At 35.5% G+C, this 18,319-nt stretch overlaps 1 protein-coding gene and 1 long non-coding RNA gene across 16 annotated transcripts in view; both read right to left on the minus strand.

Moving 5' to 3' along the window:
* The window catches only part of LOC127879225 (focadhesin-like), a 444,547-nt gene that overhangs the window by 247,656 nt on the left and 178,572 nt on the right, over positions 1–18,319 (minus strand). For all 15 annotated transcript variants that reach the window (XM_052425945.1, XM_052425946.1, XM_052425939.1 and 12 more), the window contains exon 4: positions 12,906–13,060. In XM_052425945.1, the coding sequence (XP_052281905.1) occupies positions 12,906–13,060 (155 nt within the window). The remainder of the gene's footprint in view (positions 1–12,905; positions 13,061–18,319) is intronic.
* On the minus strand, positions 14,605–15,905 carry LOC127879277 (uncharacterized). The gene is made up of 2 exons (XR_008048993.1): positions 15,413–15,905; positions 14,605–15,076 (listed from the first exon to the last, which is right to left on the minus strand). It is a non-coding gene; the product is annotated as an uncharacterized LOC127879277 (long non-coding RNA).

Consider the following 18,319-nt stretch of genomic DNA (forward strand, 5'->3'; position numbering starts at 1 on the left):
GGACAATAAATGAGGCCTCTAGAGTGTTAACAAGGTTTTACTATAGCCATATAAGGAAAAATGCCCCGCCCCCTGGCGGCCATGTTTTTCAACCAACCGGCATCATTTTCGAACTCGTCCAAGATATTATTGGGATGAATCTTCTGACCAAGTTTCATGAAGATCAGAAATAAATGTGGCCTCTAGAGTGTTAACAAAATTTTACTATAGCCATATATATCCATATAAGGAAAAATGCCCCGCCCCTTGGCAGCCATGTTTTTCAAGCAAACGTAACCATTTTCAAACTCATCCAAGATATCATTAAAACCAATCTTCTGACCAAATTTCATGAAGATTGGACAATAAATGTGGCCTCTAGAGAGTAAACAAGGCAAATATTGACGTCGCACAACGGACAACGCACGACGGATGACGGACAAAAGCCGATCACAAAAGCTCACCATGAGCACGTTGTGCTGAGGTGAGCTAATAAAAATATGTTTTGTTTCGGCCAGCCTTCAATGCAAACACACATACATTATTGTTATCTTTTCAATATTGTACTTGTTATCTATCATATAAATATACATCAGTGTTCATGAAGAAAAAACGACAGCGCCGATGGCGTTAAAAGCATAGGTGCAAGATACAGGGAAGAATGGCGTCACGTGGTATAATGTAGTTCGATATCGCCATCCGCGAATTTCTCAAATCAATAATTTCAAACAATTACCGACTATTTAAATTGATAATCTTTCCATTAACATCAGTGTTTGAAACGCTTATGAAAAATAATTACCCAAGCCTTTCAAAATTTAAGCACGGACAGATCTGTATCGAACTATTCTTTTCACAAATGAAAATAGACGCTACCCTATTCGTCTGCGTCAAGAATTTGTCGTAAAACTTGTGGTAAGCGTTAGATGCAGACGTGCACAACAGATTGAGTTCTGAATACAGATTTCTGAATGCAGATTTTTATAGAAACTCCTCACAGCAGTTACTTCCCTTGCTTCGCCCGGTCAGTAACTTCTAGTATAAGGGAGGCCACTGCGTAGGAGATTGAGATTTATAGTGCAGATAGAATTGTTTTACGAACGAAATTTGTTTTAGGTTATAAGAAGATTTTTTGACATAAAACGGTCTTAGAACAATTCACTAAAAACGGTGTCAGCAATATTCTTGGAAGAAAACGTTAGAAAAACGTTTCCAAATTTTTTTTGTAAGAATGACCATATACTAAATTAAATAGATATTTCGTCTGATTTTTGATCAGGTAAGGCTTCATAAAGGGCAACCGATATATGTGGATTTTTGAAATGTGGTATATACCATAAGCATAGGTGCGTAAACGCACCTATGCTAACAACAAAATAAGCAGAAACACTGTAAATATCAAATGCTTTAACATTAAGATCATGGTTGACAGTCCATGGCGTTCAAGTATCCCTTAGTTTATCCCATTGAAGGAACTGTCACAATGGCGACTGGGTAAAGATTACTTTGTCAGTGAGAGCTGATAGTTATAGACATCCTTTTCATGTTTCTTTGCTTAAAGTTTGCCAAGCATAAATACACTATCTACATAACTTAAGGCATCCCCACACAAAGACAAAATCCCAGATGTCAACAGGCAAATACTGTTGAATTTTAAATAGCACATAGGCAATATGTGTTTGTTATAGTATATATAAGTTGCACGATGTTGGTGTTGTTAGCATGGATGTGAGTGTGACCTTTGGCATATGCTGAAATAAGTTTTGATTATCCTGAAAACAAAATATAAGGGTAAGCAAGCTATCAGTGTGATTTCAGCTTATTAGCATATGCTTGCATTTCAGACAATTGAGAACTGATCCCACAACATATCTTTGCCATGGTGTATTTTAGCTAATAGAATCCAAATATTTTTACAGATGAAAGTCAATAGCAACAAATTGTAATGACACCTAGTGTGTGGAAACAATAGGCCAACAGCTTCCTCTAGATGTGGAATTTTCCTCTTTGCACAGCATAAAACCTGGTGTATCATCTAGTTAGTAACTCCATTTGTATGAATAATAAATATATACGGTAACCCCGCGTTTATCTGGACACAACCATTCCGGTAGAAATTTCCAGATGAACGAATCTTCTGGATTATCGAACCAGTGCAGTTTCAAGAGTTAAATATTAACCTTATACATAAACATTATGTTCATGTACATTTACATACTTATTTCGCATCAAGAATGATATTTTCTTGTTATGCAGACATTTATTTAGTTTAAAAAATCAATTATTGTTTAACAATGTAAATACAACAAGAGATGTGTTTGTCAGAAACACACTGCCTGCCTAGTGCCCCGCTTTGAAAGAAAATTTCAATATATCATTTGGCAGGTTTAGAAATTATCTCCCTTTTAAAGCGTATTACTTCCCTTGGATTGTATTTTGTGACTTTTGACCTTGAAGGATGACCTTGACCTTAACATTTCACCACTCAAAATGTGCAGCTTCATGAGATACACATGCATGCCTAATAGCTGCCAAATATCAAGTTGCTATCTTCAATATTCAAAAAGTTATTACCAAACATTAACCAAGGTTAAAGTTTTGGGACACACACAATGAATGAATGACAGACAGACAGACAGGCCAAAAACAATATCCCCCCGATCTTTCGATCCGTAGGCATAAAAACGTGTAACCGAATTTTAGTACATGTACACTCATGACGTAAAGCTTTGTGAATGTTACAATCACACAATTAAGCGTTGATAGCTTAGTCTGGAATCGATATTTCGTTGCTGTATACACTTTCCATGAGGACTGCGTGTATCTCGTGTGATACTGCCGCAGTGAAAAGACGTTGCCATGGGTGGCACGCGAACTGTAAGCTGGTGACTTTACAGAGTTACAAATCAAAGGTATTGAAGGCAAATGAAAATAAAACATTAAACTGCGATACTGTTTTAATATCTTTATTTATAACCCGTCTCACACAACAGAACGTTAAAAGGATAAAAATACAGACACGTAATGTTCAATGCATTTTAAATGGATTGTTTAAATAATCCTAGAACAACTGTTCACGCATAAGAAGTTCATTTCGTAAAAAATTCTGTCACTTTTGCCTATTTTAACACAATAATTCTTTATGCCTCGGTGATCGCGCTTTTGTTTAAACGATGGGTTTCTAGATTAAACCTAAAACAACAATACTTCAAGCGTCGGTGATTGCACTTTTGTTTATACTGCGGGTGGGCGATTAAGCCCCCATGTTGGGAAGCATCCGGATTAACGAGACATAATAACTGCTAAATATACAGATCGGTGTAGCAAAATCTACGTTCGGATCCAGAACGCCAGATACCGGACTTAACGGGGTAAAATACTGCATAATAAATCCCTTCCCCTTTACTTTCATCCGGATCGCGAGATTCCCAGACTATCGAGATCTGGATAAATGCGGAGTCACTATATTTAAACCCTATATAACAATTCATTTTTCTGTATTGTCTGGGTATTGTAAAAGTAGAGATGCAACTTTTGTGATTTGTTTGTTGCAAAAAACTCTAACAAAAATGAACCATCCATAGTTACAGTTATTGTCCAGACATTCAGATTCTTCATTGTAATGAGGCTGAGGTACCCTTCTGTACAGAATATAATGTTTGACCATGAGAATGTAAATGAATACAATGGTTTTCCATGAGAACAAAAGAGAATACAATGGTTGACCATGAGAATGGAAGAGAACCAGGTTGACCATGAGCTTGGAAGAGAATACAATGGTTGACCATGAGAATGGAAGAGCATACAATGGTTTACCATGAGAAGAGAAGAGAATACAAGGGTTCAGGTCATGAGAATGGAAGTGAATACAATGGTTGACCATTAGAACAAAAGAGAATACAATGGTTGACAATGAGAATGGAAGAGAATACAATGATTGACCATGCGCATGGAAGATAATACAATTGTTGACAATGAGAATGGGTGAGGATTCAATGGTTGACCATGAAAATGGAAGAGAAAAGAATGGTTAACCATGAGAATGGAAGAGAACACACTGGTTGACCATGAGAAAAGAAGAGAAGAGAATGGTAAACTGTAAGAATGGAAGAGAACACAATGGTTGACCATGAGCATGGAAGAGAATACAATGGTTGACCACAAGAATGGACAAGAAAACAATGGTTTACCATGAGAATGGAAGAGAATACAAGGGTTGACAAGTGAGAATGGCAGAGAATACAATGGTTGACCATGTGCATGGAAGATAACACACTGGTTGACCATGAGAACAAAGTAGAATACTATGGTTGACCAAGAGAACGGACGAGAATACAATGGTTGACCATGAGAATGGAAGAGAATACAATGGTTGACCATCAGAATGGAAGAAAATACAATGGTTGACCATGAAAATGGAATAGAATACAATGGTTGACCACGAGAATGGAAAAGAATACAATGGTTGACTATGACAATGGAAGAGAATAAAATGGTTGACCATGAGAATGTAAGAGAATAAAATGGTTGACCATAAGAATTGAAGAGAATACAATGGTTGACCATGAGAATGGAAGAGAATACAATGGTTGACCATGAGCATGGAAGAGAATACAATGGTTTAAACCATGAGAATTAAAGAGAATACAATGGTTGCATGCGCATGATCATCAGAATGGAAGAGAATACAATGGTTGACCACGAGAATGGAAGAGAATACAATGGTTTACCATGAGAACAGAAGAGAATACAATCTCCATTTTGCCATCTATCCATGTTTCAAGTTTCATGAAAATATATGAACAACTTTTTAAGTTATCGCAGGATCTAGAAAAGTGTGACAGACTGACTGACAGACAGACAGAGCGCAAACCATAAGTCCCCTCCTGTTTCATGGGTATAGGGGACAAAAAAGCTTGAAAACTCATTGACATGTAATCTCATCTTTTGCCCTGCATCTCAATATTAATTTTAAAGACAAAGCTACAAAGGTTTCACATGAAACCTCTACAATGTGTTGACTGACCAACATTTGGTATTAACCACTTGACTCATTGTGTAGCTTTATTCATCTTGAATAACAAGCATTAATAAACAAATAAAATTATACACGGACAAGCATTTTGAATCAAGATCATCATAATGTTAAGTGTAAATATATGTTAGGATTAAAACTTTCAAGGTAATTGTATGTGCTTTCAATTGAAGGTCATAAAAATACAATCTCGAAGATCATTTTGTGCTTATCATTATTTTCCGTAAAGCCTCCGGCTTTTGCATGTATACTGAGCATATCATTGCGACGATACAAGGTGATCCGCATTTTAAGCCACGCGCTAAAAAAGTCACGTTAGCAGTCCATCCAACCGGAAGACAACCTGTTTTTACCAATCTTCGTTTTAGCGTGGTGCGAGGTGGTCACTTCTAGGTATTTGTGAAATTTTGTGTATTTCCATTTTAACTGTTACGATTTGTGAATTTATTTTCTACTGCCTTGCTAAGGACGCTGTCCTAGCACTATATTTTATCCCTATTTGTCTTCAATATTAACTATGAGTGACGAACTTTCTATTTGTAATTCGTCCGAAGTTGACGAGTTTTCTGGCTTTGATTCGGATGAATGTGGGTTACAAACAACTAAGTCAGTGTCTAAACCGACTGTTAAGTCGGTTGTGATTCCAAAAAAGGCAGTGGTCGGTACGAAGGGTACTGACAAGAGCAAACAATTAAAAAAGAAACAAAATAAAACTGTTGATAACAGTAAGTCTTGCACTAAGAAAAGTTCTAAAATGAATACTAATGGTAATACCGTAGATTTTTCTACATTATCCCAAGAGGAAATTTGTCATTTGAGGAAGGTTTTAGGCCTGAATACTGTTGACGAAGTCACAGAATATGATGAAATAGCCCAGTATGGGGACAGTTTGAATTCTTTACCAAACATGCATGTGCAAGTTGATTGCAGTGACTCTGAATATGATGAAGGACTGTGTCCAGATTATAATAACAATCAAGCTGTTAATAATTAACAATCAAGCTGTTGGCGCAGATTTTTCTGCTGTGTTGTTTGATGGGAAGAGTGATAAAACTCCCAGTGATGAAATTTGGGATTTACCAAAACTGAAAGCTCCGGAGAAAGGTTCTGCTGTTTCTCAATCATTAGCTAATTTGGTCAATACAGCATGTACTGTACAATGTGACACGGATGTTATCATTGGGAAATATAGAATTCCCGAGAATTGTTCATATCTTGGTGCTCCCTTGGTAAACAATGAGATATGGAGGCCACGACTTTTATATTTCTTGGTTTACAAAACCGCCGACCCTAATTTTTGGAAAATGGTAAAAAAAATAAAATCGGAAAATAGTCTTTTTTTTATATATTTTATTCCCGACCGCACTGAAAAACGAGCAAAACGAGAAAAAAAAACGATCCGGTTTGAGTACGGTTGCGAATAAAATCAAGTAAGTACAATCAACGATTGGTTCACATATATTACAGAGATCGGGATATTTTTCAGTGTGACACAGTATGTACCAGTCCCTTTATGGGCACTTCTCAAAATTTATTTAATTACAGACAATAGGAAAATCAGCGTCAGTAAAATGTCGACCGCATCAAAATTTATTTCCGAGTCTGTGACGCAACTATATTGTTTAACATGTTTATTATATTAAACAAACCCAATATTATAGTAGATAAAAAAGTATTACCTTGCAATTTGATAATTAGTATAAATAATCCAATAAAACACTGCCATTATTTACGATGTATGTGTTTAGGAATTTTGTAAACACGTCCGCCATAGTTTATAAGAACTGTACAGAAAGTTTGGAAATCGGAACAAATCGGTATATCTCGGAAAATCATTGATAAATGTATTTGTCGTTTTAATGCTTAGGGCCGAGTAATTTCGGCAAATCGGAACTCAACTTGCGTAAAATACTAGCTCAATTAACTGTTAAACTCCGCCTCCGTTCTCTGCAAAAGATTCGAAGGCGGAGCTATGCACGTGCTATTATTAAATTGGAGGATTGCAATTGAGAAACAAACGCACGATTGGTTCGGCATGTTGATTGCTAGACAAAGGAAGCCAATTTTGTCGGCGCGAAATTTGTCGCTTTATTGCTTCAGACAGCAAGCGGCTTTCCTATGATGACGTCAAACTGTCAATTCACACAGACTGCACATTTTCGGAAGACTTTAACTGGCTCCTTGTTTACAATTCCAGTAAAAACACTTGCTAACATTAAACTTTGGATTAAATTATCAAAATAAAGCAAAAGCCAAGTTGACAAATATGATTGTATTAATTCGCGTCAGTTCAAATAAGACGTTTTGCGTTGTAAATCAACGAGTTTTCATGACAACAACAACTTTAACAAACATTACAGCGACGACGCGGGGATCAATCTACGTCGATTTTTTTTCATGGACGATGTCATAAGTCCAATAAGAGCAAACACATACTTTGTGTATGAGTAGTTTATCTTATATAAGATTTATGCAACGGGCATCGCATTGCGTAATGGTGCGCATCGAATTACGGAAATGAAGCGCAGTTTTTCGTTTTAATGGGAGAAGAACGCATGTCATTTAATGGAGTGTTTAAAATTGCCTGATGTTACAAAAGGTGCTTTTAGGTGACTCATTTCATTTGAAGATATAGATGTGTTTCATTGCATAATTTGATTTTTCGTCTCTGTGTTAAGGTTATAAAAGATATGATGTCTTTGTTCTGATGTTATTAGTATTAACTTATTTTTCCAATGATGTTTTTTTTTTGTTTTTTTTTCGACCGCCCGATGGACCATTTTCAAAATAATTTTTGTAAACCAATAAAAAAAAAAGTCGTGGCCGGAAGGTTCTTGACAAGCGTGCAAGGTCACAGGATAGAGGAATGGTGGACATTCAAAATCTTGCAGCAGTTGGCATTGTACCAATGATAAAGTTGGCTGAGTTGCTAAAACCCCAAATTTCTGGTAATTCAGAGGCTAGAACCCTCATCTCAGACATAATGACTATTATGGGTCAGGTTCAGTACAATTTATCGCTCAGGAGAAGATATCTTATCAGGCCAAACATTAATAAAAGATATTCAAATTTGTGTAATTTCAACACGCCTGTGTCGTCAATGTTGTTTGGGGACGATATTGGGAAAGAAATAAAAAATTGTGATAATGGCGTCACATTAGGAAAGGATTTCAGACACTCACAGAGAGGCAGAGGTTATGTCCCAAGGCCCTTCAATGGTTCCCGTGGTAGGGGTTTTAACCGTGGTGGTTTCTCTGCTGGTTATAATTTTGGTCAGCCGATGAGGTATGCCCCTTATCCTCAAAGGGGTTCATTTAGACCTGCAGCTAGACTCTTTGGTGGCGCTGCTCGACGAGGCAGGTTGTCTGCACCCAGTGCAACAGTAACAATGGAACACCAGTCAAAAAACTAATGGTGAGTACAGTGACTGTGGGTAGATTGAAAGATAATGCTCATATATGGAAACATTACACTCAAGATGCTTGGATATTGCAAGCCATTTCTGGTTATAAAATTGAGTTTCTTATGAAACCAGGTCAGAATGTTATTCCTAAGGAAATTCCGATCAATTTCAAATAGTTAGAGATGAAGTAAACACATTGATTGAAAAGGGGCTATAGTACCTTCTGATGATGAGGAAAATCAGTTTATTTCTAATATCTTTATTGTGCCAAAAGCAAATGGGAAATTTAGGCCAGTGATAAACTTGAAATATTTAAATCAGTTTATTATATATGAGCATTTTAAGCAAGAAACATTTAAGACCGTTTTGGATATTATTCAAAGAAATGACTTTTTCACAAGTGTTGATTTGCAGGATGCATATTTTTCTGTTCCCATTCATGAGGATGATCAGAAATTTCTGAAGTTTAGGTTTAACGGCGAACAGTACCAATTTGTGTGCTTGCCATTCGGCTTATCCCCAGCACCTAAGTTGTTTACAAAAATATTGCGTCCCATTTACGCATGGTTTAGATTTAGAGGAATCAGGTGTTCGTATTACATAGATGATTCCATAAATATGCATCAGGAAAGAGAGGTTTGTTTAAATAATTCCAATGATATATTAACTACTCTTAAGTCTCTTGGATTTACTATTAACTTCGAAAAGTCTCTGCTTGTTCCAGCTCAGAGAATTGTATTCTTTGGGTTTGTTATTGACTCAAGTTTATTCATGGTGTTTTTAACAGATGAGAAAATTCAGAGAATTATTAACGATTCTGAATCTTTACTGCATCAAACACATGTTACAGTTCGTAAAGTGGCATCTTTCATTGGTCGCATTGTAAATGTGTTCTTTGCTGTGTTGGAAGCACCTTTACACTATAGAAATTTGGAAAGAGACAAGTTGAAAGGGCTGGGACTTAATAATTGTTTTGATAATTATGTTTTGGAGTTGAGTACAGACAGTAAGCATGAATTAAGATGGTGGGTTGAAAATGCTGTTAAAAAGAATGGTAAGAAAATTCGACAAACAGATATTTCTTTTTCATTTAGCTACCGATGCATCTTTAGGTGGATGCCAGGGGTTGTTATGTTAATGAAAATGGTAGTCATGCAAATGGAAGGTGGACTGGAAGTGAAAGGGAAAATTCTATTAATTATTTGGAATTATTAGCTATTTTCTATTCTTTACAATCCCTATTTAATGAACACAAGGATATTCATATACAAATTCAAACAGATAATGTGTCGTCTGCATCTTATATCTCAGAAATGCCGGGTGGAATGAATTCCTTGTCTATGGATTGTTTAGCGAGTCAGATCTGGCAATGGTGTTTACAAAGAGATATATTTATTTCTGCCATTCATATTCCGGGTAAAACAAATATTCAAGCAGATTATTATTCAAGAAATTTTTCAGATTCAACAGAGTGGATGCTGAAGGCTGATATTTTTGCTAGAATCTGTAAACATAATTTTCAGCCTGATATAGATTTGTTTGCTTCTAGATTGAATAAGCAATTGGATACCTTTGTTTCATGGTTTCCAGAGACTGGAGCTTTTTGTTGTGATGCTTTCTCTATGTCATGGAATGGATTAAAGCCATATATATTTCCACCCTTCAACCTGATTAGTAAAGTTGTAAACAAGATTATTTCAGATGATGTGGATCAAGCAATTTTGGTTTGTCCTGACTGGAAAAGTCAGTCCTGGTATCCTTTGGTACTATCTAATATTATCTCTTTGCCAGTCAGGCTACCGAGACACCGAGATTTATTGGTTCTGCCCCACAACAACATGCTTCATCCACTCAGCCGGTCTTTGAAGATGGTCGTGGTCACCTTATCAGGACGTCGTTGGCGTGTGGAGGAGTTTCGCAAGGAGCTGCGGACGTTATCTTGTCAGCCTGGAGGGCAGGAACCAGAAAACAATATAGCTTGGCATGGAACAAGTGGTATCTATGGTGTAGTTCAAGGGCATGCAGTCCCTTTCAAACAACTGAAAGTGTAGTTGTTTCTGATTTTTTTGATTTGCATAAGGATAAGAAATCCTTTTCTGTTTTGAATACCCACAAGTCTATGTTGTTACAAACTTTGCCATTTTTTGGTAACAATTGGTGTTTTAAGATCTTTCTCATTCCAAAATTTATGAAAGGTATTTTTAATATTTGTCCAGCATTACCTAGGTATCAGTGTACTTGGGATGTGGATGTTGTTCTTAAGTTTTTGACTAAATTGTATCCTTTAGAGAAATTGTCAATTAAAATGTTGACTTATAAGGTCACTGCTTTAATAGCTCTGGCTTGCGCTCCTAGGGCGCAAACTTCAGTTGCTTTGAATTTGGATTATATGAAAGTTATGAACAATAAAGTGTATTTTGTTTTCCCTAGTCATCTTAAAACTACAGGGAAACAAAATAGTTTTCAATTAGTTATGGAACATTTTCCGGATGAGAGTCTGTGTGTTATGCATACTGTGTTGTTTTATGTGAAGTTTATGAAGTCACTGGGACAGTCAAATAATTTATTAGTTTCTTACGTAACTTTCAAGCCAGTAACCACTAGTACAGTAGCTAGATGGTTAAAGGATGTTTTACAGTTACACTGCAACTCCAATATATCACGGTCCGTTATATCGCGTTGTCCAATATATCGCGAATCGGCTATGGCTCCCAAAAATCTGACGAGCATAATCCTTAAATAAAATGTTTTTATCTAAGAATTTGATGCATTAAAATCCGTTTCAAGCAAGTATTTTTCCCTTTTTTTCACCAACTTTAATCCAACAGTCATAATCCAGTTTTGACCAGATTGTTTGCTTACATTGTACATCACATTAACACCTGTGTACTGCGATAAACAAAAGACCCATTTGTCAAACATGACAGGTCATTTCGGGTGTTACAATTCTCTATTGAATTTGCTTTGAACTGCCGAAACGCACCAGTGCACACATGAAGGTGTACACAATTATAACAGTAAATGTCACAAGTCAATACTGACCTATCTCAACAATCTGTGTGCGTTAGATACAGTATACAATATAGATCAGTTAGTCACAATGCTCTACTATTAAACCCCATGCTGTGCATGCTTTTCATGAGAAATGAATGACGTCATTTTGAACATTGGTCTAATTTGTGCATGCTTTCTTGAACAATAAAACTCGGCAATGTTTTTCGGATTAAAAATTTAATTATACGCATTTGAAAATACTCACATGGAATAATGTTTTGTGTTATACCAATTAATGACATATGGATATAACACAAACTTGAATAAGGTTGGTAAATAGCGTGTTTTGAGATTGCATAATGATGCTAATGTATACATATACATGCATACATAAACTGACAATTTATATCGCGCGCCGGATATATCACGGTCGCGATCTTTGGACCCCTTCAACCGCGATATATTGGAGTTGCAGTGTATCTGGTATAGACACTGGAGTGTTCAAGGCCCATTCATTTAGATCAGCTTCCACTTCTGCAGCTTACAATAAAGGATGTTCCTTAGCTACTATTCTGAGAACTGCAGATTGGAAGTCCGACAAGAATTTTTATAAATTTTATTATAGAACAGTAGTGGATAAAAATATGTCATTTAATAACGCTATCTTTCATAGTAAGTAATAGTATAACCAGGTAAACGGTTTGTTGTTTGAAGTTTAATAATACATGCTTGGGCATATAAATTTTATTATAGAATAGCAGAGGATAAAAATATGTCATTTAATAACGCTAATTTTCATAGTAAGTAATAGTATAACCAGGTAAACGGTTTGTTGTTTGAAGTGTAATAATACAGGCATGGACATAATTAAAGTACAATTGTAGTGATTTTTAGTCACATGTATGTACGTGGTGATGATTGTTACAGGTTACTATGTTTATATGTTTGATTATGTCAGTATTATCGGATAAAAGTATTCTGATATTATCATCTTTTTATGTTTTGTTGCTATATTTAAAGATGCTCGGTATACATGTGAAAGCCGGGGGCTTTACAGAAAATAATGATCCATCATCCAAGCTTTAGTAAAGGATGATGGGCATTATTTGAGTAAAGCCGGAGGCTAAACATGTATACACCCACCCTTGGCAATGATATTTAGTGTAAGCAAGAAGGGACGAGCTGTATAGTGTAGTGTACGGGTTTATTATATAATAACGATTCTGTTTCCCGGCCCATTTATTTCTATTTTACTTAGCAACAAAACCTTTTTTAAAGAATGGTAAAAACAGGTTGTCTTCCGGTTGCTCACGTGACTTTTTTAGCGCGTGGTTTAAAATGCGGATCACCTTGTATCGTCGCGACGATATGCTCAGTATACATGCTTAGCCTCCGGCTTTACTCAAATAATGCCCATCATCCTTCACTAAAGCTTGGATGATGGATCATTTTCCTGTTCAAAACAACATTATTACGTGACATATTGCAACCTACTTGGCTATAGGGATTTGATTGAGAAAGCCATTGAGGATGTATGTGAATTCTGCACACCCATCTTGTACAAGTTGTAACCATCGGCTACTTGACTGAAGAGCCACAAACTGGTCTACACTTCCTGTGCATTGCCATAGTAACTGACATTCTGCAGTCTGAAATAAATCAAAATTCAAATTATTATTTTTATCCAATTGTCCAAGTATATTAGATGAACTCTGAACTCTTTACTGCAAAATACAAGCATTAATTTGTATTTTAAATATAACAAGGCAGTGCAAAGATATTTGATTGCCTTGATCCTTATAATCATCATGTGTGGTCCAGTGATAAAAAAGCGCATTGATTCTCAAGAAAGACAAAATCAGAAGATACATGTCAATACTTAACACGGCCCGGAATGCAAGTTCATTTTTACTGTAACGCCGGCTATATGTGTACTACATCATACTACGTCATTCGTATCTGCGTTTCATACTGGTTCTCTGCTTTGTGCATGAACTATAAGGTTGAATAAAATGTAGAACCATCCAAACGTTCGCATCCGCTTTCGCTTTCTGAACTGTCAAAATGCCAACAAAAACAAATTTAAACCCTGTCAAGATCAATTAACTTTGAAGGCTGCATTTGAAATTGCCAAAAGTAATAAACATGTAGCATCATCCGAGAGCCTAAGCGAGGCAAGTACATCTACTATTTCGAACAAGTTTATGCTTAAATGGCTCTATTCAGAGAATTGAACTCAAACTCAGTGTTAATGTTATGTGTTTTTAGTTATTACAAACTCGGAACTCAGTGTTAATGTTATGCGTTTTTAGTTATAACAGTTCTTGTCAAAAAAGTGAGCAAAATCCGGTTATAACCCAGTTTTAAACTGGGTTTAACCCTGCGGTATTGGCACCGAGCTAAAAGCGAGTCTTTTAAACACACTTTTTGCTTACCGACTTGGTTTTATCTGAGTTGAATCTTGGTTTAACTCGCTTAAAGCCAACATAGTGGTTTTTTAACCGTCTTAAGTGGGTTTAAAGTGAGTTTTTTTCAGGCATCTGTGTTTAACTCTGCGGTATTTGCACTGTGCTAAAAGCGGGTTTTTCAGACACGCTTTTAGCTTACCGACTGGGTTTTTTAGCTTACCGACTTGGTTTTTTCTGAGTTAAATCTTGGTTTAACTCGCTTTAAACCAACAAAGTGGGTTTTTTAACCATCTTAAGTGGGTTTAAAGTGAGTATGATTTTCTACAAGTTGGTTTTTTGAGGTTTTTTAAACATGCTTAGACCAACTTCTGTCTGTGGAGTTGGTTTTAAGTGGGTAAAAAGTGTGTTTTTTATGTGAGCTATAAGCAGGCTAAACACGGTTTTTAAGTGAGCGAAAAGTGAGCTGAAAGCACGCCTTTGTTAGTTTTTTTCACAGTGAAAACATGCTTTTAACTCGCTTTAAACCTAGTTATTAACAGTATTTTATCTGTGAAAAAAAACAAAAGAAATTTGTGGGTTTGGGTAAGTTGATTTTTGTGGGTTTTAACAGTGTTTTAGTGAGTTTTTTTAAGAAAGTAGGTTTTTTGTGAGCCTTTTGTGGGATTTTGCAGTGTGAAAAAAAATAATTTTGGACTGATATGTTCTAGAAAAAATGTTTTTTTTGAAGCAATTACAACAGTTCATTATAAGCCCCATGTGGTTAAAAGGGAAAAAAACACAATGTGTACGAAAATTATGTTTATATGACAAAAATAGTACACCGCAAATTTATACAAACAGATTATTTTTACAATACATTATAAAATAATAGACATTTATGGAAGATTTTAAAGCAAAAGGTTGACCGCAATGGACCACTGCGGGTGGAGTATTTAGACCGCAGCTGCTGCAGAGACCTGGATCTCAGCTGTTGGAGGTACCTGCACCGCAGTGGAATGAGGAACCTGGATTTCAGCTTATGGAGGGACCTTGACGGCATACGGTGTTGGGACCTGCACAGCAGCTACTGGAAAGACCTTGACTGCTAGGGGACCTGGAAAGCAGCCAGTGCAGGGAATTAGACCTGATCTTGGCGGGTGGAGGGACCTGGAAAGCAGCTGGTAGATACCTGGAAAGTGGGCGCTGGAGCGACACGTAGTTGTACCATTGATGCTGCTTGTGTCCTTCTCCTCTTGAGCATCTCTTATGCCAGTTGATCTGCAAAGGATTAATACCATATCACTTTCAAAAGGGCAAGGCATTCTTCAAACATGTTGATTGGTTATGTTTTCGTTCCACTTAACTATGAAATATTGCTGTTATGGTAATCTTGTTGCTTTAATAAAAATAAATTTAAGTTATTTGCTTGTTGTTTTTGTTTGTTTATTTTTGAAATTTTAATCCCGTGATCACATGTGACTTAGCACTTTTCATCATTTATTTAAAGAAATTGCGTTTGGTAGAAAATGCAGTTTGAAAATGTACCAAGATGCGTGGTCTCATTTGGCTGTGTGGTCTGGTGGCATTGTAAATGCAATAACCTGTATAGTTTACCTCTCAACAAATCGAGCTTTCTTGGTCAAGGACAGGGCGAGGTTTTCCCACTCTTGTTCCCCTCAAGTTTGCCAGCTTGTGCAGGGTAAAAACCAGGTTTAAAAGTCCATACATCAGGCAGGCGATGATGCACATTCTTTCCAAAGGATCTTCCCATCGATGTCAATTTTGCCTTGTGGCAAGAGTTTAACCTTCAAAATTAAAATATATAAGTTCTAATTAAGTATGAGGGAAAGAAATCCGTTCAGTAATAACCAGAAATAGATATAAATAAAATTTTAGATGACAATAACCATGAAACACAACCATAATTATTCACTGTACACAACATTTACACTTTTTCATGTGTAAGTTTATCTATTTTTGCTTCAAAATGTGTTGTTTATCCTTTAAATTGCAATACAATAACTTATCCATTTACATTTCCCAGTGACAATACATAAATATGATAATGATCATAATTAATTCAATAAACTAAATAAAAAAAGGGGTAAAGAAATGACAATACAAACCTGTTAAAACTGTTCTTCAGTATTCCAAAAAAAACAACAGGCAGTTCAACCTCCTTTCCAACCAACTTATTATTGATTTCCACATTGCAGTAAATAACACATTGTTTTCATCACACAATACTTCATGCTGACAGAATTTCAAGACATTTTACACTACCTTTATAAGTCTTTAACTTCTTTATATTAATGTTGCTGAATTAAATTTAGCTCAATATTCAATTGCTGACACCAGCTTATTTTTCAAAAGTTGTTGTTTTCAAAAAGATAACTTCCTCAGTGCAATAGCCAATCAAAAGCCTTATATCTTATTCCACACAGCCTTATCTCTAGGCAAACCCCATCAGTAGCCTTATCTACCCCTAGATAATCAGTACCCTGTTTAGCTCTGAATGCCTGACAGATTGTTATCTGTTTATTGTTAGTGGTGTGAAATAAGGGTGTTTTTAGGTATTGTCTTGTTATTTTGTTGACAGTTTATGTAACACAGGTCATGTTTGGCATTTTATTATTTTATTGCAAATTAAGAAAATGGATATGATGGTATCATATGCAAATATCAAAATCTTGCATAACTTATGTACAAAAATAAATAGATTATTTCCAAAATAATGTTTCCAATACCATAATTATTTAAATATGCAGATTTAACAAGTAAATACTGTTTAAAACAAATATAAACAATCATATGAGATTGTTTAAAAAAAATAAAAAATTAAGACATAAAACAACCATAAGATATTGTTTATAATAAAAACAAACATAAAGAAAAAAATCAAAGTGAAACACAAACTCTTTCATTTTCATGTATAAAACTAAGCTTGACCATTGTTATAGTTTTTGTCAGTGATACTTGTTGTCCATCTGTGAACCTGTGATGTTCTGAAAGAGCCATTTTCATCCAATATTCCCTAAAAATTATGGGGAGCACACAAATGTACAATAGGGACAATGGCAAACAAGCTGTAAAAAAAGCCCCTTTACAATTGACTTGTTTTATTTATGGCTATAAACATTAAACAAAGACCCAGTTGAAGAATTATTGTTTCATTGATGAGTTATATTAATAAACAAAAGACCAACTTGTTGAAAAGTGTGTTAAAGTGAGTCTTTAAGCCTTGTTGCATCTCTCAACTTATTTACAAAAAGACCAAGTTAAACTCGCTTAAACCCACTTCTGTTTAAAAAAAGACCAACTTCTGTTGTAAAAGACTCGCTTATAAAACAAAAAGACACACTTAAACACACATAAACCAACTCATAAATAAAAAGGCTCACTTTTGACACACAAAAAACCGACTTCTTACAGAAAAAAACTCGCTTAAACACACATCTTCTTAAAATAACCAACTTTAAACTCAGTTAAGCACAGTTTAGCGCACATAAAACTCACTTTTATTAGCAAAAACCAACTTCCGCTAAGAAAAACTCAGAAAAAACACAGTTTTATGTTGGTTTAAGTGTGTTTTGGTATGAAAGTGGGTTATTTTTTGACAAGGGTTACTTTTAGAAATCAAAATGTTTATGAATCATTAAAAATTCGTTGATGTTTCAAGTTTTTTATTAATAATTTGAAAACCAAAAATGCTCATTGTTTTTGGAAAAAGCTCATTGTTTCAGCACATGTGCACTTAAAAAACTCATTGGTTAAAAATGAAAAATTATCACTGGTGGTCTTAAGGTGGAATAACTGCGTCATTTCTTCTGCATTTTTTCTTAATGTGAAAATATTTCAGGGAAGTTTCATAAAAAAAACACTTTGAAAGGAAACAAGAGTTTTGAAAGGGTTATACAAATACAAACATTCAGCTTTTCCAGTGTTACCTTGACCTTCAGTGGGTGTTAACTAGCATATGCGTTGTGCAATGATTCTCAATTAGTAAAGTATCACAGGATAAAATATCTGACCTTGAAGTATGACCTAGAAATTGAGTTGGCATGACAGACTTAGGCATTCATCTCGATGACTGTAATAGCTGACAATAGTTTCCTGGCAATCTATAGAAGTTTACAGAAGATTGGAGTTGACATTTAAAAAAAAAAGATTGACAGGGAGACAGATGCTGTTATCACACTTATTCATTGGACTATTTCTACCAACGCAAACAACAAACAACAAAACAAGAGGGTCCACAAGGCTAACCTGAGTACAGGCAATCAGAGAAACTATCTCTAACAGCTTAACAAACAAACCTGTACACCATGAGAGGGGCAGTAATTGTTGTGGCTAGAAATAGAAATGATAAAGTCTGACCAACGTTTTAAATCATTTCAGCTGGGAACTTATGGTTACACCAAACGGTATTATTATCAAACAAACATTTTCTTTTATATTGTATTATTTCAGCTGGGACCTAATGGTTACACCAAACTGTATAAAATTTAACAAACATATCCA

Source organism: Dreissena polymorpha, chromosome 4 (genome assembly GCF_020536995.1).
Source record: "Dreissena polymorpha isolate Duluth1 chromosome 4, UMN_Dpol_1.0, whole genome shotgun sequence".
Lineage (NCBI taxonomy): Eukaryota > Metazoa > Mollusca > Bivalvia > Myida > Dreissenidae > Dreissena > Dreissena polymorpha.